General features: G+C 36.6%; 3 protein-coding genes across 10 annotated transcripts; 1 reads left to right on the top strand and 2 right to left on the bottom strand.

Annotated features, from left to right (window-relative positions):
• The first annotated feature begins 8,410 nt into the window (after positions 1–8,410).
• LOC125187585 lies at positions 8,411–9,408 on the top strand. The gene has a single exon (XM_048084211.1). It carries the CDS (start codon positions 8,497–8,499, stop codon positions 9,247–9,249), a length of 753 nt encoding a protein of 250 aa, XP_047940168.1. The 5' UTR covers positions 8,411–8,496; the 3' UTR covers positions 9,250–9,408.
• Positions 9,409–11,905: 2,497 nt separating this feature from the next.
• LOC125188993 (pentatricopeptide repeat-containing protein At3g06920-like) lies at positions 11,906–16,133 on the bottom strand. Of its 8 annotated transcripts, XM_048086150.1 has the most exons (4): positions 16,064–16,130; positions 15,930–16,030; positions 12,689–15,753; positions 11,906–12,544 (listed from the first exon to the last, which is right to left on the bottom strand). In XM_048086150.1, the coding sequence occupies exons 2-3, from the start codon at positions 15,952–15,954 to the stop codon at positions 13,049–13,051; spliced, it is 2,730 nt and encodes a 909-aa protein (XP_047942107.1). In that variant the 5' UTR covers positions 15,955–16,030; positions 16,064–16,130; the 3' UTR covers positions 11,906–12,544; positions 12,689–13,048. The 8 variants fall into 8 exon arrangements, with proteins under 8 accessions (XP_047942107.1, XP_047942106.1, XP_047942102.1 ...); XM_048086149.1 differs by having other exon boundaries at positions 15,930–16,133; XM_048086145.1 differs by lacking the exons at positions 15,930–16,030; positions 16,064–16,130 and having other exon boundaries at positions 11,906–12,293; positions 12,443–12,544; positions 12,689–15,781.
• A 740-nt stretch (positions 16,134–16,873) lies between these two features.
• On the bottom strand, positions 16,874–22,430 carry LOC125187203. The gene is made up of 8 exons (XM_048083748.1): positions 21,550–22,430; positions 20,304–20,471; positions 19,926–20,024; positions 19,675–19,776; positions 19,463–19,579; positions 18,192–18,329; positions 17,707–18,054; positions 16,874–17,327 (listed from the first exon to the last, which is right to left on the bottom strand). The coding sequence occupies exons 1-8, from the start codon at positions 22,186–22,188 to the stop codon at positions 17,067–17,069; spliced, it is 1,872 nt and encodes a 623-aa protein (XP_047939705.1). The 5' UTR covers positions 22,189–22,430; the 3' UTR covers positions 16,874–17,066.
• Between the last annotated feature and the right edge of the window lie 1,672 nt (positions 22,431–24,102).

Genomic DNA, 24,102 nt, shown 5'->3' with positions numbered 1-24,102 from the left:
TTTTTTTTGAACCCAACGGCTATTTTACATTCCACCCCTATAAATATTTCCTCCACTTCCTCCATTCATCACCCACAATCTTCATTCTCTCCATTTTCAATCTCTTCTCCCAATCTTCAATTTTCATCAAAATTATGAGCTTTTGGAAGAAAAGTTCCCGATCGGGTAAGGATAAGGGTAAGGGGAAAGAGTCGAGTTCACAAATTCCCAACACGGATGAAGCAAACGAGCAGTGGATGCAGTCGTTGTTGGCGATGGGTTCTCCTCCCGGCCAACTTCCATACGGGGGTCCGTCTCCTTTGCAGACTCCTCCGGCGCGGAGACTTTCTCCGTACTTCAACTCGCCGGCAGAATGCCCTTTCCAGCCGACGATGTGTATCGGCCCCAGCCTCGACACCCCGGATCAACCCCAGGCGACCAAGAATCTCAGGCCGCGACACCGAGCGCGGAGGACTTCGAGGTGGAAGAAACGCCCACCGAGCCGCCTTCTAGGAGCCGGGAGGGGGAAGGCGCCGGCGTCGTCGGCCGCGACCGATACGGGTTCCGATGAGAGGCCGAAGCGGGTAAGGACTACTTACACTCGCAAGAGTCCGAGCCGATAGCCGATCGGCTGGGCGGACACGTCACAGACGCGGAGCGCAGCAACTACCGTGACCGAGATCATATTCGGGAGCGGATTGCCGCGGGCACAGAGCCACAAGACCGCCTCAATGAAGGACCATGGCGGCGAGGCGATCCGTCGGCATTGGGAGCGCCTCATGAGGGACTGCGGGCACTTCAACGGTATTTATTCTAACTTGATGACTCACATGACGAGTGGCCAGAACGAGCACATGGTCCGAGATGAGGCCATCCGGATGTATAGTAGCCAGTACTTGTCGACGAAGGGCTTCAAGTATTGGAACATCTACGATAAGCTGAAGGATCTCCCCAAATTCCGGACGGGAATGCACGACGCGCTGCACGGGAAATCGGTGCGCTCGCGACTTAGCGTTTCGGAGAGCGAGGGGAGCGCGGCCCACATCGACTTGAGTGGGGATGGTCCGCACGAGCGCCCGGAGGGAGCGAAGAAGGCGAAGGGGAGGCGGAAGGGGAAGGGCGCAACGTCGGAAGTCGCGTCGGAATCCGTCATCGACTTAGAAAAAGCCACTTATTCGAGCAATGTCGCCAATCTGACCCAGATGTACACGCTGTACTTCACCGGCGGCGGGACCCCTGAAGAAAAGGCGGCCCTCTGGAAATGCATCCAACACCTGCAGAGTACGCTGGGGCTCGATCCCGACGCCCCTCCGGCCCCTCCGTCTTAGATTTTTTTTTTTAAATCTTTGTTTATTTGCGTTTTTTATTTGTAGTTTTTTTTTTCTCGTTGTATTATATTTTCCAATGATTAATACAACGATGAATTGTTCATTATTAGTCTATTTATTAAATACATTTGTAGGGAAAATTAAATAATATAAAAAATAATGATGTAAAAATGAAATGTTGAGTTAGGGAGAAATAAGGGAGAAATAAGGGAGAAACCAATGTAGCACTTGGCTAAAAACTAGGGATAAGACAGCCAATAAAATAATTCAAAGTTGGTAGTTCTAAATCTCCCTAAAAAGCAGCAATTATTGTGGCTGTTTTTAAGGACTTTGGAAATTTCGACTCATTGGAACAGCTAACCTAAAATAGTCCAAGCTTTCAACTGCCAAGATGGACACGTGGCACGAACCCAGATGCCGTTTTCTATCTTTAGCTAAACACTCATTATTACAAGCATTGAGACAAAAAAGAAGATTATTTTATTGGCTCTCTTTTAATATTAAATCCATGCCGATATTAAAGAATGTGATTATTCAGTGATGTGTTCGAATTCAACTGGATCTTTTTATAATGAGTTAGATTTTGCTTATCTATATTTAGAAAGCAAAAGTCACACTAATCAAGATAGAATCGTATTTATCAATATTTTTAATGTTGCTTATTACTATGTGGAGCACTATTCTATTATAGGAGTTTTAAGGGCATAATCTGTGTCTGCCACAGAGATAAGCGTAATCAATAGTTGATTATAATAATTGAGTTTGATTAATTCAAGTAATACAAACGAAACGACAAGGGTCAGAAAACCTAAACTAAATCCACGTAGAAGAAACTATAAAGATATTTTCTCTACATACCAATCAATAAAACAATTTATTTAAAATCCAAGTGATAGGTAAATTCATAGAGAACGTGACCCAAAAAAAAGAAATAGTAATATATATTGTGAATGGTGACAATATGGTGCTAATTAGCCATGTATATATTTCGTGGAAAATAAGTCGGTTGTTTTATTTTAAGGAGTTTGTATATAAAATCTACACATATGGAGTGTTTGTTTCTTAATACAGATTATATACTAGCTAGTACATACCTAAATCTAGGAATAAATGGTTGATTTTTGTAAAAAAAAAAGTAGAGCCTCAAATACCAAAAACAATTATGTTTACGCCCCTGGTTTCAATTGATGGTATCTAGATTCGATGTATTAGTATTAGTAGGTATAATGGCGACAGATGATATCTATATTATAGCGACTTAATCTATTGTTTAATAAGTTTAATAATCTACAATTAGTAGATGACCCAAGTCTCGTGATCTCATATTGAGAAGGACATGTGGACGATGGATATTAGATGACGAATGACTTCAACTTAATTTTTGTAAAATTTTATCAGATATTTTTGCTACTTAATTAATTTAAGTTTGCTTTAAAGCGGCCCATACCAATCAACTTGAAATCTTCTACATAAAGCTGATGAAGTCAATCTAGTTTCTCTACTAAATTTGGTATATATATTATATTTAATGTTTTAGTGAAAATATCAATCAATGCTCCCTAACAATTTAACACATTTGTTTATGTTGACGATTATGACGTAGTGTATGAACATGAGATGACACCCCAAGGGAGATAATGTATTTTATCCCGAATCTAAACTCAATTACTTAAGTTTTACGTAGACCCAAAACTTGAATTCTGAATTTATTAGTTGTTATCCTTTTTCTTTTTTTCTTTTTTCTAACAATTAATTGATAATTTATAGGCAAATTTAGGAAGCAAATCAAATAAAAAACACAATAAAAGTAAAAGAAATAGAATCAGTTTTGATTATGTTTAGGGAAGATCAAACATTTTTACTTTTAAATTTGAAATTTAGAAGTACCATAACCCTTCCTTAATCACCGTTAAGGTACCATGGGGTAACTATGTAAAATACAAAAAGAAATGTACTAGTATTAATTAATTCCCGATTTTAAGAACGTGAGCTCATCTACATTGTTATCTCTCTTACTTTATTTTCTCACCATTTTAACTATTTAATATTATTTTCCTTTTCATTATTCTTTCTTTTATTTTATTTTCTCTCCACTTTAATTGATTATTATCATTATCCCAAAACACGTGCTGAAAACAACACAATCACATGAGTTGGGACGGAAGTATTATAATAAAATGTGAGTAATATTAGTTGGTAGAATATGAGATCACTACCTAAAGTAGTAAAAATGAAGTGAAACTATTAATAAGAAACATACCAAAATGGAAACTTGAACACATAATGGAGAATAGAGGAAATATTTTCTTTTATTGTTTTGATTTGTGGTCATATAATACATAAAAAGGTTCTAACCATCTCGATGAGCAACGGTCAAAAGCACACCAAACTCCAAATTCAAATAGTAGAATCGAAGCAACTTATAAGCCAAATCAGACAAAAAAAAAACAAAAACCAAACTACACAACAAACACTACAAGGCTAACAGAGCAGGACCTCCAACGGCACACGACCTCCAAGAATGATGTGGTAGCAAGAAATAGAGACAAAGGACCAACTAAAAAACTCATCAATGGTCTTCGACTCTAGGCTTTGTTTTGCAATTCCATCTCAACCCTAGTCTAAATTTTTGCTCATTTGTCTTGGTAAATAAGGAAATTTTGAGAACCAGCCTTAATCCACGACCCCAGTCTCCATAGAATTAGCTCATTCTTTACATTCAATCTAGGTTCCATCATTTTGAAAATGACTTTATTTCCGAGGCACTTGATACACCATCAGATCACTTAGAAGAGAAAACTCGGTATATTCTTGTCAAACTATTGAGAAAGTGTGCCCATCCACAATAATCAACAAGTGAACAAATCCCTGGTCTTGCAGTAGGTGAGATTCCAACTGCATGGTAGAGAACTGGAAAACTTGCATACAAACATGCTATGATGGACCGTCTCTGGCTTCGATCCTTGCATAAGGCACACATATTATCTTCCAAACACGGGAGCCCAAATTTGTAGAGTTGCTCCTTAGTATTTAACCTGCCCTACAAGATAAACAAAAGAAGGAGTTGTGCACGTGGTAGGGCTACTTTTTGTCTACGCCATCTTCCCGTGGATGAAGTGGTTGCTATCATCATTCAATCTACAATCTACGAGTCACCTGCAAATAAAAAAATTTGTTATATAAGATGAATTGTCAATTTAATTATCTATAAAAAGTTTTATATTTTGTATTTTAAAATGAAATTGATTAGTATTTTAAATATACTCCCTTTGTGTACCGATAAATTTTTCATTTTGTCTTTTTCGTTTGTCCACCAATAAATTATATATTTTTTAATTATTTTTTTGGTAATAGATACCATGTTCCACTAACTTAATCTAACTTATATTTTATTTTATTATAAAACTAATAATATAAAAATAGGATTCAGGACCTTTAATCAACTTTCTACTATATTTCTTTTAATATGCTGAATCAAAATTCTCCTTTGAATTAGAGGATGGAGGGAATAGTAGTACTACTATAACGAAATTCACAACTACTGTATTATTGCATTTCACCTAATCATGTCTCGCGAGAAAAATTCTCACATTGGAGTATCTACAAATCATATCTCATGAGAAAATGAAACTAAAGTGGATCGAACATATTGGGACTTGGGTCACTTCAGAAGTTGAATGACACATGTTTGATCAACGTCGTTTCCTTCTTGTATCTTCCTCTCTCTCGCTCTTTTTTTATTCTCTTTTTTAAATGTGAAAAAGAGAGACATGTACGCAACGTTGTTGGCCTATTACATTTTGAACACCAGCAAATACATCAATAGATGAGCCGCAGCGATGATCGTCAATTTTAATAGGACTACTAATTTTGTAAGTTAGACTATACCAATTTAATACTTAGCCATTTTAAATTTATTTTTATTTAAATTGAATAAATACAAATAATGTGGTAGAAGCATTTGATTACAAGAAGACGACATTTGACATCAAATCCACTAGAAAAATGACATTTAATGGGATAAGTTTCAAAAGAAAAAGAAATAAAATTGTGCGTGTCAAAGGAGGTAGGGTACATGGAACACAATCCTACTTACACATTGGTTTACATTAGGAGCATAACAAAGAATTTAGAAATTGACTGACAAATTATATTTTGTATAAAAAAACGAGTAGCCGTTTTTTGGTTAGCATTATGATTTATGACTTTATGAGTATGAACGCCCAAAAGTTTTATGGGTTGCTTACAAAAACGAAATTAAATGATCTAATCAATCATGACTTTAAATATTTTTATAATTCTATTCTAAATTTAAAAAAAATTCAATTTATTTTCAATTTTTTCGTAATTGTATCAATTCTATCTCAATATTTTTAGCATTGAAATTTTACACCAACGATTGAGTTGTGACATTATATGCGAGATGATAACTAAATAATTTGCACGATAGAATTGATATACATACATAGGATAAAATTGATACAACTACTGGTACAAATTATGGTAGAATTGATAAATTTTAAAGATTGTGATAGAAATTGCTAAAGTCGAGATAGATTCCGTCATTAATTTGTTATCAAATCATAGACTAAAAGTATATATCTTTTGGTCTTGCTTCGTGTAAATGCAGATTTAGCTAGCAATAGGAATCCACTTGGAGAAATTTTTATATGTCTACATTGTCCAATCTTCTTGTGCTAATATGAAACCTAGCTTACAATAGTCATATCGAAATTTATGAAGTGGAAAAAGGGTAAAAATTCTTATTCGTGATTTAAAATGATTTGGTGTCATTTTCCAAAGTCCCACACCATGGGTTTCCTTATTCCAATTATGTGGGTTTCTAAGCATCTCTAACTCGATTGGAACAACATTGCACTCCTTTAGTGGCCTAGAATATTTTTTAGAAATTTTTGCTAAAAGCGTCTATCACTTGATACAAACCAATAACGTTTTCCCATGTGAAATATTGGAAAACGTCCGTTCTAGGCCATGATGCACCACAATGCATATGCCAAAGTTTGTACACATATTTACTAAGAAAATAAATTAACAATTCATGGTTCGATTTTTTGCACCAGAATATAAAAGTTGTATGGCCTTAATGATAGAAATTCATAGGTTTTATCTGAAAAACAATTCATGATAGAAGTGACCCTTTAGGCCTAGGAGTTAGGACCAGTGCCAACGAGCCAAAGGGCAGGCACAAAGGTGTGGGCTTATCACTTATGCGGCCACTTATGCATATAGTTAATTAATACTAGTACTCCACATCTAACTTTAATTGCAGCAACTTATATACAAGCATATAACTAATGTTCATAAATCAACATTGGATTCTTTATAAGTAACTGAAAAACAAAGGATCGGGTCATGATGTGCATTCTAGCTAGATTAGAGTGGGTGGGGGAATAAGGGTGGCAAAATGGATATCAAGTACTATCAGATAAGTTGATTTAGTATACCTGATTTATTATTTAGAGTGTTTTTATTTAGATTTAAGATTGTTGGGTTTGGGTAATTTAAAATTTTTGTATGTCTAGAGCTTATTCTTTTACTAAATTCTTATTTAATTTTTAAATTTTATTTTAAACTAAATAGTAGACCCACACCCCCATATTATATGCTTTTAATGTTATACCTAATTTTATTTCAGAATTAGCATGGTCTTTGCGCAAGAATGACACACAAAAATTGAGAAATAGTACAAATTTTTTGTGAGTAAGTTGGCCGAGCGGTAAAGAAGTTAATGTTTGAGGCCAAATGTTTCAAATTTGAGTCCTCCGTGGCACGCACAACATTTAAATTTAAATTCATTTACCCAATTAAAAGGAAAATTATCCTTTTTTTCCCATTTCACTTTATTATCACTCTAAAATAGTACCCCCTCCGTCCCATAAAAGATGTCACACTTTCATTTTTAATTTGTCCCACAAAAGATGTCATATTTTCTTTTTTGGAAAAAGTTCACTTTCACAGGAATATAAAAAATTATGTTTTCGCTTTCCATTTAACACACAAAACAAAACCTCCTAAAGTCCCATGCCGTCCCACAAGTGTTACATCTTTTGTGGGACGGAAGGAGTATAACCTTTCGCGTGAAAATTTTATACTTTGACATCTCACAAAAAAAAAAAATAATAACAGTGGAAGTTTACACCTTATGACATTATCATTTTCCATCCCGGTCTGGTTAATTATTATGCTCTAACTGTAGTTCCTGGATTATCAAAATATTTTAAGAGAAATAAATCATTAATGTCCTAACCCCACAAGTCCAACTATTTGTATTGATATTATATTGGCTCATTTTGGGTACCTGATTAGTTGGATTCGAATACTTGCATTTGGAGACGAACTAATAAGAAGCTATTGTGTGCTTAAGCTCTTTTAATTATTATTTTTTGAAACTTTTTTCTATTTTAAAATTTACACAAATTCTTAGAAAATTATTGTTAGCTATTGAAGTCTAGAAAATTTTGAAAAATAGTTGAGTCCCCAGTATAATTTACTAGTAATCCTAAAAAAAATTGGATTTAGTATCGAAGGTGTGGGTGCTATTTACGGGTTGGATACCCGATTCACGACCTCCATGGGAATATGATAGTCTTGCATATGTCTATTGTACCGGAAATTGTGTAACATCAAATTATCAATCATAAAAAATAGAAAAATTGAAGTATATGTATACACCAAAAAATGGCCAATATTTATCAAATCAAGAAGTACATATGAAAAAAGGAAAAATTGAGTGAATTGAGGCAACCAATTAGCATTTCTGGTAGTATGTGATTGGAGTTACAAAATTTGGGTCACCTCCTCCACAGATGTGTCAAAGCTAAAAGACCACGTCCGCCGAATAGCGCCGTTAGCCTCCACGTGCCCCTTTCTGGAAGTTCCATCAGCGTGGAACCCTAGGTGCCCTCTTTTGGCGCCCCCTAATTGCCACAACCCCGCTTCCCATTGGCTGCCTCTCCGGGCCCCACACCCCTCTCCTCCTATTGGCTACTCTCGCCTACTCTCACGTGGGTCCTTGGCGCCACGTATCCCCCTCCCTCGCAACGTACCACTCCCCCTATAAATCCCTCTCCCCGTCCAGCCACCTTTCTTCGTAACTAAAACCGTTCTCTTCACTTTTTTCACAAACAAAAATACAAAATCAATATATTTTTATAAAAAGAAAAAAAATATGGATCAAACGGGAGGGTGCTGTATAGCGCGGTACGCCGGGGGTGCGTACGATATCAATAAGGTGGATAGGATAATGCGGAGGTTTCGTCCGATCGCTCCGAAACCGGCTTCCACCAACGGATCTGTTTCCGGCTCTGCCTCGCCGGAGAGCAGCGGAGCGGCTTCTGTGAAGACCGGCCGCCGGAAGAGGAGGAATCCGGCTGTGAGCTGTGGTCGGAAGAAGAGGAGGTGTTCGCCGGAGAAGAAGGAGATCAAGACGCTGCCGCTGCTGCCGGAGGCGCCGGTGGTATCGAAGCCGAGGTATCCGCAGTGGCTGAGCTTCGAGAACGGGGGGCGGGAGGTGGAGCGGAGGGTGGTGGCAGCGTCGTGGGTGAAGGTCGAATGCGTGACGGACACGTGGATGGCGGATTTGTATCCGTACGGGGACGGGGAGAGGGTGAGGCGGCTGGAGGCTGACGCGTGTCCGGGTTTCGTGACGGACGGGCTGAGGCGGGTGAGGTGGACGAACCCGGCCTACAGGCGGATGGCGGCGGGGGAGGCGGAGGGGGAGGTGGCGGCGTGGGTGGTGGTGGAGGAGGGGGTGGTGCTGCCGGCGCGGTGCGCGGGGTTCACGTGCAAGGTGAGGGTGGTCACGTGCGGGAACGAGAAGGCGTCCAAAACGGTGCCGTGCGACGTGTGGAGAATGGAGTGTGGAGGGTTTGCATGGAGGCTCGATACCGCGGCGGCGCTCTCGCTATGGATCGGTAATTAGCTTCATTAACCCGGATTAGCATCTTCTTAATCTCTAAGAGTTCTCTTCTTTCTTGTAAATTGTAAATACTTCTTTTCTTTTTTGTTTCACTAGTTTTCAACCCTTTCTTTGTCTTCTCAATTACTACTCCATATCACATGAAATCGTGGTTTTTTATTATCGCCTAATGTTTAACTACCAGAGTAGTGATTTGTCTTTGATTATTTGTATTCAACACAAGATCAGCTTTATTATCGTCTAAGATTCTGGTTAAAAAGTTCTATAATGAGAATACACATCAAGTTTTCGTACTAGAACAACTAGCTAGAGCCAAAATTCCAAGGTTCATGTTTATTACATATATATACGAATTGATTGTATATGTAATATGACTACTGTCCGCTTAATTATATGCTTCTGTATTTGTGTTTGTGTTTATTTTTGTCTGTGTAACCGAGTATTGGGAAGATATTTATAGCATGTCTGTCGGTGGACGTTTAAAAATGAGTATAAATGAAAATATAGTACTATATGGATGTATTTTGTGTTAATAGTGTATCTTTCTATATATTAATTGTGTCTCTGTCATCTCTTTGTTTCATACTCTGTTCGTTCCTTAGCAGTAAAAATATTTCTTTTGGATACATAATTTAAGAGTAAAAATATTTCTTTTGGATACATAATTTAAGAAATATTGTGCTAGGTGGATTTGGTAAATGAAAAGAATAATTTAAGAAATATTGTGCTAGGTGGATTTGGTAAATGAAAAGAAAGGTAGAGATATGAAGAGAGAAGAAATGTATTGACATTTATTTAAAAAGGAAAGACTCCATTTCTACGGAATGTGCTAAACGTCAAAATGACTCTACTAATATGGAATGGAGGAAGTAATAATTAAATCATTTTTTAATTTTATAAATATCTCATTATTTGAGTCATTTTCATATACTCCATATAGTACTCATCTCATTTTAAAAAATAGTGACTTTCCTTTTTGTATCCATACAGATAGTTCACTCTATTTATTTAGTAGTAACTTTTTTTAATTTTAACTAGACGAGTTTTATTTTCTATTAATAATAATTTTAACTAATTCTTTTTTATCTTACTTTATCAATTATGTATTATATTTCATTTCTCCCATATTAGTCTCATATTCCTATTTGGGCCTACATAGTACGGTGTAGTCATCTTTTTGCAGAATCAAACATATTTAATCTTTTTTTATTTTATTCTTCATTTTTTTGCAAAATCAAACATATTTAATCTTTTTTTATTTTATTCTTTCATTTATTTATTTCTCTCACTATTTACTTACTTTACTATTATTCCACTTAACTCATTAAATATTTATTCGTTCATTTTTATAGCCAAAAGAAATACTCCTACTTCAATCCTAAGACAGAAAGAGTAATACTACTAATATTTAATACACATTTAATACACAGCATACTTGCTTTTATACTTTAGTTTGTAGTATTATTTTATTTTTTTTCTCTTGATTTATAATTTCTTCGTTTATTATAATAAATATCCTTTATTAATCTCTGCTGAATTTTTTTTGCAATTATAATGGAATAGAAGGAATAATATTTAACAAAGATAGTGAAAATCTAGAGATAATATTTATTTAATGGGAGAATAGAAGGTACATGTATCAGGGACAGGTGGCTTATCTTTGATAACATACATGGTTCCTTTTTCTTTTGATTGTCTCACACCCCACACTCCCTAATTTTCTATATCTTTTATTTAATTTATTTTGTTTCTTTTTGGAAGTCTCCTATCATGTGAGAAAGAAAAAACTTTGAAGTAGGATCCTGTTGTTTATGTGATGCTTCAGTATCCAATTGGTTGCTTCCACAAACATTTTTTTATCACCAACGTTAGGGTATTTACACCTTTCGGTTTCTGAATATATCTGCGAATTTTTTTGGTTCACCTACATGATTTTCTCTTTATTCATTTTAATTGGTGTACAATTAATATTAAATAGGGTGCATTTTGTAACGGTATTGTTTAGCACCAAATAAATAAATTGGCAAAAGGAGTAAACTTTGGATTAAATTTCTCCGAAAAAATTCAGAGAAATTAATAGCTGGGGTATTTTGGATTACTTTGCTCAGTTTGAATTTTAATACTGGGCTTATCTTATCAACTAAATTGAATAAGTTATTTAAAGGAAGTTGGAGTTATATTGAATTGAATGCAGCAAAAGGGTGATTACCACAGTAATGTTAGACGCACTAAATATTGATGGTGAAATACTGTTGTTTCTTTGAATTCATCATCGCAATGTAAAGATGAACTGTTTATTACTACATGTGTTTCATTTGAAAAAGGACTACTTCTTAATTGAGGTTCACTTTCTCTAAGAAAAGGAAATCTATGAACGAGTTGATTTATAGCTTTGTCGTGATAACACGACACCACTACAGTCTGTCTGTATGTGATGATTTTATCTCAAACAATATAGCTTGTTAATTTGATGATAAATCAGTAGTAATTATATACTACTCCTTCATATAGCAAATCTTGTGCAAACTCCTCAACCTAACATAAGGATTTAAACTAAGGGGAATTTGAATTAGTGCATGGACTACGTCACCAAAAAAATCAGGTAGTACTTACTGGTATAAGTAATTCTGTCAAGCCTAGAGATATAACTGTAGTAAAGTGTAATAAAAATGTAATCAGTATTACACAGTATCCAATTTGTTGGGAGGCAATTTGAGCACGCAATCTGCATTATAGCAAAATGCCTTCTCAGCTGACCCATTTTGTCTCTAGTTTAGGACACCACATGTGAAGAAAGTAAAAGCTGCATTAGTTACATACATGATACAACTGTTGGAAGGACTAATATCTAGGAGAAATATCATTATCCTTATCCATGCTTTCTTGTGCTTCCACAGCTGTCTATTTACATCGATCGCCTTGAGTTTCACAACGAATTTCCTCTAGGACCCAGAAACACTTGATGGAAAAAAATCAAGTACAACCAGAAGAATATTATGTGGTGCGTGCAAATTTCGACACGTTTATGCAGAAAGGAACACCTGACCCTATCGTTTCAAGAATGTATCAGGGAATGGTTGGAAGGAACTATAAGGAGCTTAACAACCAATATAACTATATAAGTCCCTCCAACTGCAAAGGAGTTGATAAAAGAGCGGAAACAAATGGTTGAACAGACTAATTTCTTTCAATCAACCTGGTTTAGTTCAGTTCGTATTTCTTCAACAGCGTGTCTTAGTTCTTTCCTCATTGCTGCATATAATCCACCATTTACAACTTCGTCAGATGGATGGTCAGCCTTTGCACAGAAGAATGAATGCACAGATAAGGAATTTCTACAGACTACTTTCTCAGTAATACATAAGATATTACACAAGAGCTGAGATTATAGAGAGGCAAAGAGAGTGAAAGAACAAAAAGCAAAAGGGAAGTGTAAATTAACCTTCTTCTGAGCATGAACTGCTCGGATTATCTTCTCAGATCCATTTCTCCCAAAACTAGTATCCTTTGATTCATCATCAGTTAAGGCAGAAGATTGGCTCTGAGAAGTCCATATGTACAAGTCATCACAGAGTATTGTTATCAAAACCAAATACCTTTTCATATTACGTATATAGAAAAAAAATTGAAAATTTCGAGAATATAGCCTAATTAATAAACACACTCACAAGGAGGCTTAATGTTCACCACAAATATGTATTCTGGTGAACATTAAGCTTTGAAATTTTTTTCTATGCTTGTAAATAGAAGAGCCAACTACACACCAAAAGATACACAACTTCTGGCACCAGAAAATCCAACATCACAACGATCTAGAAGCATGTTGTGATTTAGCTGTTTCCCTTAATACAGCGCCCACTATAGCAGCTTGCTCGAGACATTCAGCCTTATGAAGCGCATCCAAAAGAACCACACAGGTTTTGGTGTGTATTTTACAACCCTTTAACCTTGTTTCCTCAAATAGTTGATATGCCTCTGTTGCCTTATTCGCTAAGCTCAAGCCTTCTATCACTGCATTATAGCAGGCCGAATCAGGTATACCTCCGTTTTCTTTGAATCTTTCATACAGTTTAACGGCCTCCAATATATTCCCAGCCTTGGAAAGCCCAGATATCATGGTGACATAGGTGATTGCATTAGGTTTCAACCCTTGTTTCTGCATCTCTTGCCAAAACACAAAGGCTTTATTGAACTTCCGAACCTTACACAGACCATTTATAAGAATGCTGTATGTTACAATGTTAGGTATGCATTTCAAGTCTTTAATAGAATTCCAGCAGACAAGGGCTTCATCAATCTCTTCTGCCTTAACAAGTGCATCAAGCAAGCAATTCCATGTTTGAATGTTAGGCGTCAAATTATTCTGCATCATTTCCTCTATGATGAGATATGCTTCATCTATTCTGCCCACCTTTCCAAACCCATCTACAAGACTACTATACACAACTACATTCAGTTCTACTCCAATTGATTTTGCTTCTTCAAAAAGCATATAAGATTCATCAAGCCGGTCAATCTTAGCAAGCCCATCAATAACAGAACCATATGTCACTACAGTCGGTTGATGACCTTTGGCCTTCATTTCCTCCAATAACTGGTAAGCTTTATTAACTTTACCTGATTTACAAAATCCATCAATAACAGTGTTATAAGCAAGGGTGTCAAGAGCACAACCCTGTTCCTTCATTGCATAGAAGATCTCGTAAGTCTCACGTGCAAAACCAGCCTTTATGAGACCATTTATTAGAATCGAGTAGCTTCGTGCATCAGGGGTAAACTGCACTTTGATATCCTCAAACAAGGCTCTGCCCTTTTCTGTTTCACCAGCTTTGAAAACACTATCCATGTAAGTGTTAAGGAGTGTGAGGTCTGGTGAGGTGCCTTTTCGGACCATTTCCTTGTAAATCTTATGACCATCCTCCTTTCTGCCAGACTTGAAAAAGTTCTTGATTAGGGATGTATATATAATCGCATCTGGCACCTCGTTAGAATCCAACATCTCTTCATATAACTTATATGCATCATCTACTCTGCCATGCCTGCCCAAGCCATCTATCAGGGAACAAAATGTATATTTGTTTGGGCTACAAACTTTACGATCCATGCTGTGAAAGACAGAACAAGCCTCATCCAGTTTATTAGCCTTGCACAATCTGTCTATCATTATGTTGACGGTCATTATATCAGGAGCCATGCCAGATGCCTTCATGTCATGTTGTATTGCTAAAGCTGCATCGAGTTTTCCTGCCCGACAAAGCATGTCAACAAGAATATTATATGTAGAGAGGTTGGGCATGGCATCTGTTCTCATATCACTATAAACTTTTAAGGCCTCGTCTACTTTTCCTCTCCTACCAAGGCATGTAAGAAGACTATTGTATGCAATCACACTTGGAATAGACCCCTTCATTCTTTGCCTCTCAAGCAACTTATACACTTCATCAAACTTTCCAGCAGACCCATAGCCCATGATCATGGTGTTATAAGCATATGCACATGGAACAGACCTATTCAGCTCCATCTGCTCGAACAGCTCAACAGCTTCATTCATCCTATTAGCTTTACAAAGAACTCCTATCATGCTGGTAAATGACACATCATCAGGAATGAGACCATGGGATTTTATCTCATGAAAGAATTTCCAAGCCATATCAACTTTACCAGCCTTACCAAAGCAGTCGATACACACATTATAGAGAACAATGTCGGCTTGAAATGAGTTGCTCTTCATCTCATCTAACAAGGAGAGAGCAGCATCAACCTGGCCATCCCGGGCGAATACACGAATTAAAGTCGTAAACAGATGCACACTTACTTCATAGCCTAACTCTTGCATCTGATGAAATAGGGAACGCATGAGATTAGGGTGCTCAGGCTTACGCACCACAGCCAGTGCCCCTATAAGAGTGGTGTAAGCTGAAAATGCTGGGCGGAATTTGAAGTTTCTCATTGTTTGCATAAGATCATATGCCTCCCTCAACCTTTGCAACTTCACACAACTAGAAACTAACTCCATGCTAGTCTCGAAAGAAAGTCCAAATCCAGCAAGACTCATTTCCTCCAAAACATGCCCAATCCTATCAAATTTCCTACACCTTGCCATCAATATCAGAAGCGAATGGTATGTTTCTGGCAGATTCACTTGGTTTGTCGCCTTCTCCACCCATCTAAAGTAGTGAATTGCTAGATTGATATCCTTCAGCCTCCTCAACACTCCAATAACCAGGTCTGGCTCAGGTTTATCATCACACAAAGAGAGAGCTTTCTCCAATGAAGGTCCCCACGGACCACTTTCCAATATATGACACACATTCTCAATCCCTTTCCTAAGAAGTTCATGTTTCCTCATATGAGCATCTCCTCCATTACTATGAGGAGTTCTCCACTTCCCCTCATTGCTGGCTCCTTCATTAACATCCACACCACTAGTCCCATCATTCAAAGATGATAGCCTTTTAAAAGTGTTATACAAGTATAACGGTTTCTGCTCAAGCCGCAGTTTCAGCACTGCAGCAACAGAAGGGAGCAGAAGCATTAATGAACATAAACATGAAAACAACAAATATGCTACTACTGAATTAGCAGGAAAGGGAAAATTCCTGTAACAAAGTAAACTTCAGAACCACCTCACAAACATTCAATCCGGAACTAGGGATACTTCAAATGTAAAAATCGCAACGTACCTGGATTAATGAAAATTGCCCTCATTCTCAAATGCTTGGCATCAGCAAATGGAAGAATCCTTCAGAGATGTTTTGAGAAATCAGATATTTCAAATAGGGGGCTGGTCGGCTGGAGCAAGAGTCAGTGAGGGAGCCTGGAGAAGTGAGCGGCGCCGGAGGAGGAAGGGGCGGCGTGAGTTTCAGAGAGAGAGAAAAGAAGTTTTATTAAATGAAAAACCTAGTTAAGAGAGAAAAAAAATATACTTACTAGTTTTAAATTACTTTGTAGTTTTAAAAAAATTTGTGTTTATTTTCTGTATCAATGTCGGATAAAACTGTATATCCGAACTTTAAATTTGTGTAAAAATTTAGGCAAACAATATCAAAAATTGAAAGATTGTTTGTTCTTGTTTGATACAACGTCTCAAAAAATATCAATCCAGAAAATATTTGGGAAAAGATTGTTTCTTAGAAAAAGCTTTTCCTTTTCAAATGTTTGATAAGAGAATATTAGCCTATTAGGCATTCAAATTATACTTGTTCACCCCTTATTAGATATTTGTATTACATTGCCTTGCCACTGGTATTGATTAGCAAAATTGATAATTTATTAATTAAATAATGAAAGTATTTCTAATTTAGATTTTGTGAAAAGGTCTTGTCCTTTGAATGGAGAAGATGAGAGAGTTCTGGTAATATCGAACCATAACATAGTGAAACTTGCAGCTTTCAATTATTTAAACACAGCTTGTTCTCAGTATCAAAACTCTTTATTTCCAATAATAATTCTCGTGGCAAAGTGCTCGAATTATAGTTATTCACAACTTATCAAACAGTCCGCATCCGTTTATGGCATCATTTGTTTCACTATTTCATCGCTTGTTTATTTCCAGCTGCACAAAGTTGTGTCACGGTAATTTGGTTCGTGCCAGATGAAAATGAAAAACAAATCAATGTAAATTGTGTGAAAGAAATACTACAATGGATTAAAATTTCATCATAATTGCATCATATTTCAAAGCCAATTTGACTTCCCAACTGAAGGAGCAAAATTATCAACTTCAAAGTTTATCTTGTCATCTGTAAAAAGCATCACCTCTACATATCATCATATCACAACTATCTGAATTTTGAATGAATCCAACATCACATGGGGAGTTAATGAAACCCCCCAGTACACAGCAATAAACCGCCCAAACCAATTCTGTTCCGTTCTCTATACATTTCAAACAACATTTCCTCTTTATTTTGGAGATTAAGGTACTCATCCATGTCAAATTTGGACACACCATCATTGCCAGCTTTTGTTTGACATACCTTTTCTCTTTTATCTATTGAAGAACTGTGGCAAAGGCCTGGGCTCCAACTACTATGACTGCTCATGGAATAGCTACTTGCATCATGCAATTGGCTCGACTCCTGATTCAACACCGACTTTTCATCAGAATCCACAACAGTAACCAGAAATGTTACCATGGTGAGATACCAAATTAAGGGAAAAGATACTCCAAATCAATCAGAGCTTGGACATGTCCATTATACTTAGTAACAAGATAGACATGTCTTAAATTTTCAGGACAGTGTATCGTAAAATGCAAATATTCAACTGGCAATGCTAGATATCTGAGAACATTATAGTGAAAAATTTAAAATACAGCACGCCTCTAATTGGGTTGGCTTATTGCGCAGAGGTTTATGATCTTATTCAAATTCAAGTTGAAATGTTAGATGAAAATTCTTAGGACACAGGATGCAAAGAATCAGTCAAATCTAATGGAAGTGAGACATAGAAGTTAACCTTTTCGGAGTCCCTATGTAGAGCTTGTGGAGTTGTAGGAGTTTGTAGCTCAGTCTTCCCACATGGCGAGCCATTATGGCTAGTCTCCCACTGCAACCAGGGGAAAATAACACCATCCATTTCAGCAGGGCAAGAAGTAGATCCTGCTGGCGTCCTACAAGTTTCAGCCTCTCCTATCGTAAAGTCTCTTCTTCCCTTCAACAAACCTCTTAAAGTTGAACTTCCATCACTTCTTTCCCCATCAAAGGAAGATAAATCCGTATCTTCGATATTGGAGATAAAGTCCTCGAAGTACCTTTCTGCATCCTCAGTCAGTCTATCTGACATTATACTTCTATCACTGCTTCTCTTTAAAAAATCAGAAAAAAATGCGTCAGCAATATGAGAATATACCGCATTGCATTGCTTTTAGCTCGATGTGAAATTTTTTGCTAAAACTAACTGTTTAGACACGAACAATTATAGTAACCATATTCAACAAACACCTTTCTGGCTTGTGGTGGCTTCTCTGTCACACCTGAAGCTCTTGAATTTGAAAGTTCTTCATAAGTTTCAGAGACCTCTCGATCGCATTGCTCCTCAAGCAACATTTCAGTAAGAAGATTCTTTTTCTGCTTTTCCAACTACAGTATATAAAAGAAGATTCAATATCACAAGACTGACTGAAAATGTCCACAGGTCTCAAACCTGTAGTTGATACTCTATCAAAAAGACATCCTTGACTAATTTACTATACCTCAATACATGTCCTGATGTCCATTGGTCCATTGGAACACTATATGCTCATTTAGTAGAGTCAAATTAGGAAACTGCTCACTATATATACTAGTTAATAGTTGTTTTCTTATGATATATCCCTTTTTAATGATGACCACTTATTTTGCCTATATAATTGGAACAGGAGTAAATAGAAAAGACAATTCCCTGTGTTAAGTGCAGCTGAACTTGCTTTGAAAGGAAGGTTCAACTATTTTACATAATGGGCAGCTGAACTCTCTTTATAAGGGAAGTTAAACTATTTTGCAAATTACTATGCAATTTTTCTTTTGGTTTTGCTGTATAATATTGTAAAGCAATATGGTATTGTTTTATGTTATGTCACTTATCATATCTATGATCCAAATGTCTGTGCTGCAATGAGTCAACGCTGAGACTCTACCATAATAGACTAAAGAGTTATGTGCCATGCTAAAGAGGTGAATGGAGTACATAGACTAAGTTGGTCTTCTGAAACTAGATGTCATATCTCATTAATATACTAAAGAACCAACCAGACTTTTAAGTAATGGTGCCTACATTCAACTTCACTAAAAGAAACAGAATAACAGGAAATTCATGAAATCGTATTGTTTTTCATGCCAACAAGACATGATATTTTTATGAATAACTAATAGGTTACTATCTTAGCTCTTAATCTTTTTCTTATTTAACTGATTAAAACAACTTAAAAATAAGACAAGAAATGAATTTTTTCGTGTTGACACAAACACAATAAGCCTAAAAATAATCTTTATTTTCATGTCAGGTCAACAACCACCAGCTGTGCTTGTTGTCTGTGTTATAACAAGCAAGTCATAATCAACTGCCAATTTGATCTTTTGTTTCTATAAATGCAAAAGTATATTACTAATGCACAAGTCAACGCACTAGACTAAAATTGATGGTAACCAGAGACAGCTTATGCCTTAGCCATAAGTTTGTGAGGAAGCAATAGAAACCAGTTATCTAACAAAAACCAACTAGAGCAGAAGAGAACCTGCTCCAATTTTTTAGCATATTTCTCTCTGATTCTGAAGGAATCATGAGGAGTCTTAGCATTTTCTGATAGCGAGCAGTCATTACTGGCCAAAGCTATCTGATTTTTTCCCATCGCCTGCGCAGAGAACAAATAGTTCAATAGATAAAACAACACTAAGCATTAATACTAGAAATAATAAAGTTTGAGCAAATTAATTTCTTTCAATCAACCTGGTTTAGTTCAGTTCGTATTTCTTCAACAGCGTGTCTTAGTTCCTTCCTCATTGCTGCATATAATCCACCATTTACAACTTCCTCAGATGGATGGTCAGCCTTTGCACAGAAGAGTGAATACACAGATAAGGATTTTCTACAGACTACCTTCTCAGTAATACATAAGATATTACATTACACAAGAGCTTAGATTATAGAGAGGCAAAGAGAGTGAAAGAACAAAAAGCAAAAGGGAAGTGTAAATGAACCTTCTTCTGAGCATGAACTGCTCGGATTATCTTCTCAGATCCATTTCTTCCAAAACGAGTATCCTTAGATTCATCATCAGTTAAGGCAGAAGACTGACTCTGAGAAGTCCATATGTACAAGTCATCACAGAGTATTGTTATATCAAAGCCAAATACTTTTTCATATTACATATAGAAAAAAAGAAATTGAAAATTTCGAGAATATAGCCTAATTAATGAACACACTCACAAGGAGGCTTAATGTTCACCACAAATATGTATTCTGGTGAACATTAAGCTTTGAAATTTGCAAAAAACATGCACACTGCCATTAAAATACTACATGAAGAACAGCATCGAGCATGCTATATTTCTATGGGAAAGATACACAGATCTTACAGAGTAATCATCGTGTATCATGGAGAGGTCTATCTGGCTTCTAGCTCTTCCTGGCAGGCGGTAGCTTGAAGCTGCAGTTTTTGATGCCAGGGGTAAATGCGTATTCCCACTAGTAGGAGCTATAGTAGTAGCACGATTGCTTGTATTCCGAGAACAATCTATGTCACTCTGTAAATCAAATGTATGCAGCAGTTAGCTTTGCCTTTGGAAACAAAAAATCGCACATGCCGCCCCTACTCCATAGAAACTATACAGGCCCATCCATGAATACTAGTACAATTATTTTCTATATTATTAGGTTCATCAATCTTGTACAAGCCCTCACATCCAAACTATCAATCACTTTTTGGCTTGTAAATAAAAGATGAACACATACACAAGCAGAGCAACTGAGAAGTCAACTTGGATGCAAAGTGCTTTAGGCCTGAACCAGCTATGTAGAATTATAAGGAACACATAAACAGTAAGAAATGAACATAGGCACTGATATACATCAGATAGTTCAACATCAGTGTTAATGAACTCATTACAGAGTCATGATCATAAGGTTTGCACTGTTGAGCTGAACATCATTAACTGTTTATCTCATTGAAGGAGTATATAGCACTCAAATACTTATGTAATAACTTTGCTCAGTATGAAAATTCAACAATTTTATGAAACCATGATATAAATGGAAATGCAGGATTCATGTTTCTTTATTGTCAGGTAGCATAAAATCTAGATTTTTTTTGGAATGTATGAATTTCTTCACCCAAAGTTAGTGTGTAAGTGTGCAACCAAATAAGAAAGAACAAGCGAAGCAGTGCATTGAAAAACTCAAACTTGCTTCAATGCTTACGAATATGCAGATATTGGATTCAGCTCAAGTGAACTAAGCAATCTGAACTAAAGCTGGGCTTTGGTAATCATACTTATACTACAAACAATGCTGGACAACCCTTGGATAGCTCAGAACACAAACTAGACATGTTAGTTCTACAAATGAAAACTTATATCCATGTCCACATAGTACTATCCTCCAATACAAAGCGCTAGGTGTGCAAGATGCATAAACATCTCGAAAATAAATCAAACCTTTTGCCACTACATGCCTAAAATCTCAAATGAACTAGATACTACTCCATCTAACAAACCGTTGGATAAATTTCCCTCTCGTCATATTAATCATTTAAGATTCAAATATGACAGGACCAGAAACATTGAATATAAAAACGTATACTATTAAAGAAGAAATCAGTCACACCTCAGAGTCGCTAATCTGATACCTCGCCACTGACATCGACCTCCGCCGCCGCGTCCCCGCTTCAGCCGCGACGGCATCCTTGTCCCGAATTGGAACAGCATTCGCACTACTCCTCGCTACCGATAACGACCTCCGCCGTCGCGTCCCCAAATCAGCCGCGACAGCGTCCTTATCCGTAGTCGGAGTAGCATTCCTCGCCACAGATACAGACCTCCGCCGCCGCGAGACAGCATTTTTAGGCCCCGAGGCGGCGGAGCTAATAGAAGCAGCGTCACCTCGGCCCCTCGACACAGACCGCCCCCTTCTCCTGGACGACGCCGTATCGCTCGCCCACCGCCCAATCTCCCCAACCCCACGGCGCGAGGCCGAGCGCCCCTCCCGCTCCACGGCTCCTCCGTCGCTCTCATTCTTAGACGAAGAAGAGAATAGCTCGAGCGCCAGATCGTCCAAGCTGATCTCCGGGAACGGCGCCGTCGTGCCCCTGGCGGTGTTGACGAATTTCCCCCTGGGCGCGATTTTGATGTAGTCAATCTCCGGCGCAATGGAGCGGGAGAAGCGGCTGAGGCTGCGGGAGCGGCGGTGATCGGAATAGCCCGAGGTGGCTCTCTTGGTGGTTGATTTGAACGCCGAGGTCGCCATGTTTGTGAATTGATTGGTAGTTTGTTAGGTATATCGAGTAGCTTTAGCGTGAACAATCACGTGAAATTGAATTTTTGAATTAGGTGTGGAGCTGAACATTGCTACATAGCTCAAAAGACTCTATGCTGTGAAATTGGTTATATGATGAGAGAGACAGAAGAGAGAGAGGAGGAGGAAGAAGAAGGATTGGCGGACAGATCGAAAATGGAGAAAATATTTGAAATTGAATAGTAGCCGATGAGGCCCAACCAGAAATTGAAGTCTCTGAAATGGAGTAATAATAAAATACCAAGAAATTAATTTCATACAACTTCGACTGCGATTTAATTATTTAAATTTGATTTTCGAATAACGGATTGGACCAGCTAGGCATCATTAAACAACTGGATTATGAGATTTGTGATTTGTTGAAACGAGTCCAAGGGTATTTTAGATTTTTAAATCAAATACTAAGATAAATTATTGTCTTCTCAAATTAGACAACATGAAGAAGAATATATAATTTCGATGTTTCCCCTCAACGTCATTAGAAGTGTATTTAAATGTTTCTTATTGGGCCAAACTCACTTTGAAGCCCAAGCATATAAAAATATGAGAGAATAAATAATCATATGATTGTTTCAGAAAAAAGAGTCGATGCGTGATAACATCAAGCCATTTTAATTTATAACTTTATTTGTTTTTTTACTTTTTAGTAAGGAGATCCACTATTTACTAGTAATTCATTATAAAATTATTATATAAAAATGGAGTAATTTATTATTAAATTAATATATAAAAATGGAGTACATGCACTTCCCATCAAAGAATAAGTTTATATGGAGTAATAGGTTAATCACAGATACTATAAAAATATAATATTAGTCTTTTTTTATTGTAAATTTATCATATAATTATCCATATAAGAATAAGTTGTGAGATTATTTTAGTTGGAAGGGATGACTATGACTCATTATCATATGATTATCCATCTAGAATTAAATTATAAAATTCAATTTTATAAACCAGACATGATACAAATTTAACCATGAGATATAATCATTCAAATCGAACAAAACCCGTAGTAAATAATATTGTCATCATAATTATAGGGAGTATTAGTTTTATAATACTCCCTCCATCCACATTAAGAGCCCCTAACACAAGTTTTAAAAAATGTAAAGAAAAGTTGGTGAAAAAAAATAGTGAAACGTGAGTCGCATTTTTATATATTAATTTCATAATAAAATGTGAATGAAATGAGATTAGTGGAATATGAGAGTTATTAGTACCATTTATGAGAAAAATGAACTTAAACTCATAACGTGGAATGAACTAAAAAGACAATCGGAATCTTCGTGTGGGATGGAGAGAGTAGTATTTAATTTTTAAATAAAATACTTATAGCTGGATATTGTCTAATCGTTTAAAGAGAGATGAAGGCAATATGCACATACCACTCCAAAATACCCTCAACCAAAATTTTGAACTAAATGAAAATGGCATTTAAAAGAGAAAAAAGACACCGGTAAAAAATTCATTAGAAGTTTGCAGAAAATGCTACACCCACCAGAAAATACATTATGTGTGGAATCACTTGTGTACATACCTAATTATCCATGTAAATGCAATATTTGAGCATGGATAAGCCCAAAGATTTATGTTCGTGTGGGAAATGCTAATCGTATTTATTTGAAAACGAGCGAGCCCAAATGTAAAATTTAGTAGACCAAATAATGTTCACACATTAACCTAGTTTTAGGTATAAAAGTTGGTGGGACAATACCAACTAGCCCAGATACTCTTGTTAAATGGTTGGTGGTAATCGCTTTCAGCCATAGTATTAGAAAATGACTCATTAATTAGATGGAAAAGTTATAAGGTATAGTTTCAAAACTACATATATAGTGTGAAAGGATCAGTAATGCCGAAGAT

Source organism: Salvia hispanica, chromosome 5 (assembly GCF_023119035.1).
Source record: "Salvia hispanica cultivar TCC Black 2014 chromosome 5, UniMelb_Shisp_WGS_1.0, whole genome shotgun sequence".
NCBI classification, from domain to species: Eukaryota; Viridiplantae; Streptophyta; class Magnoliopsida; order Lamiales; family Lamiaceae; genus Salvia; species Salvia hispanica.
The sequence above is the reverse complement of the archived record's forward strand: the minus strand, read 5'-3'. Positions and strand labels throughout refer to the sequence as shown.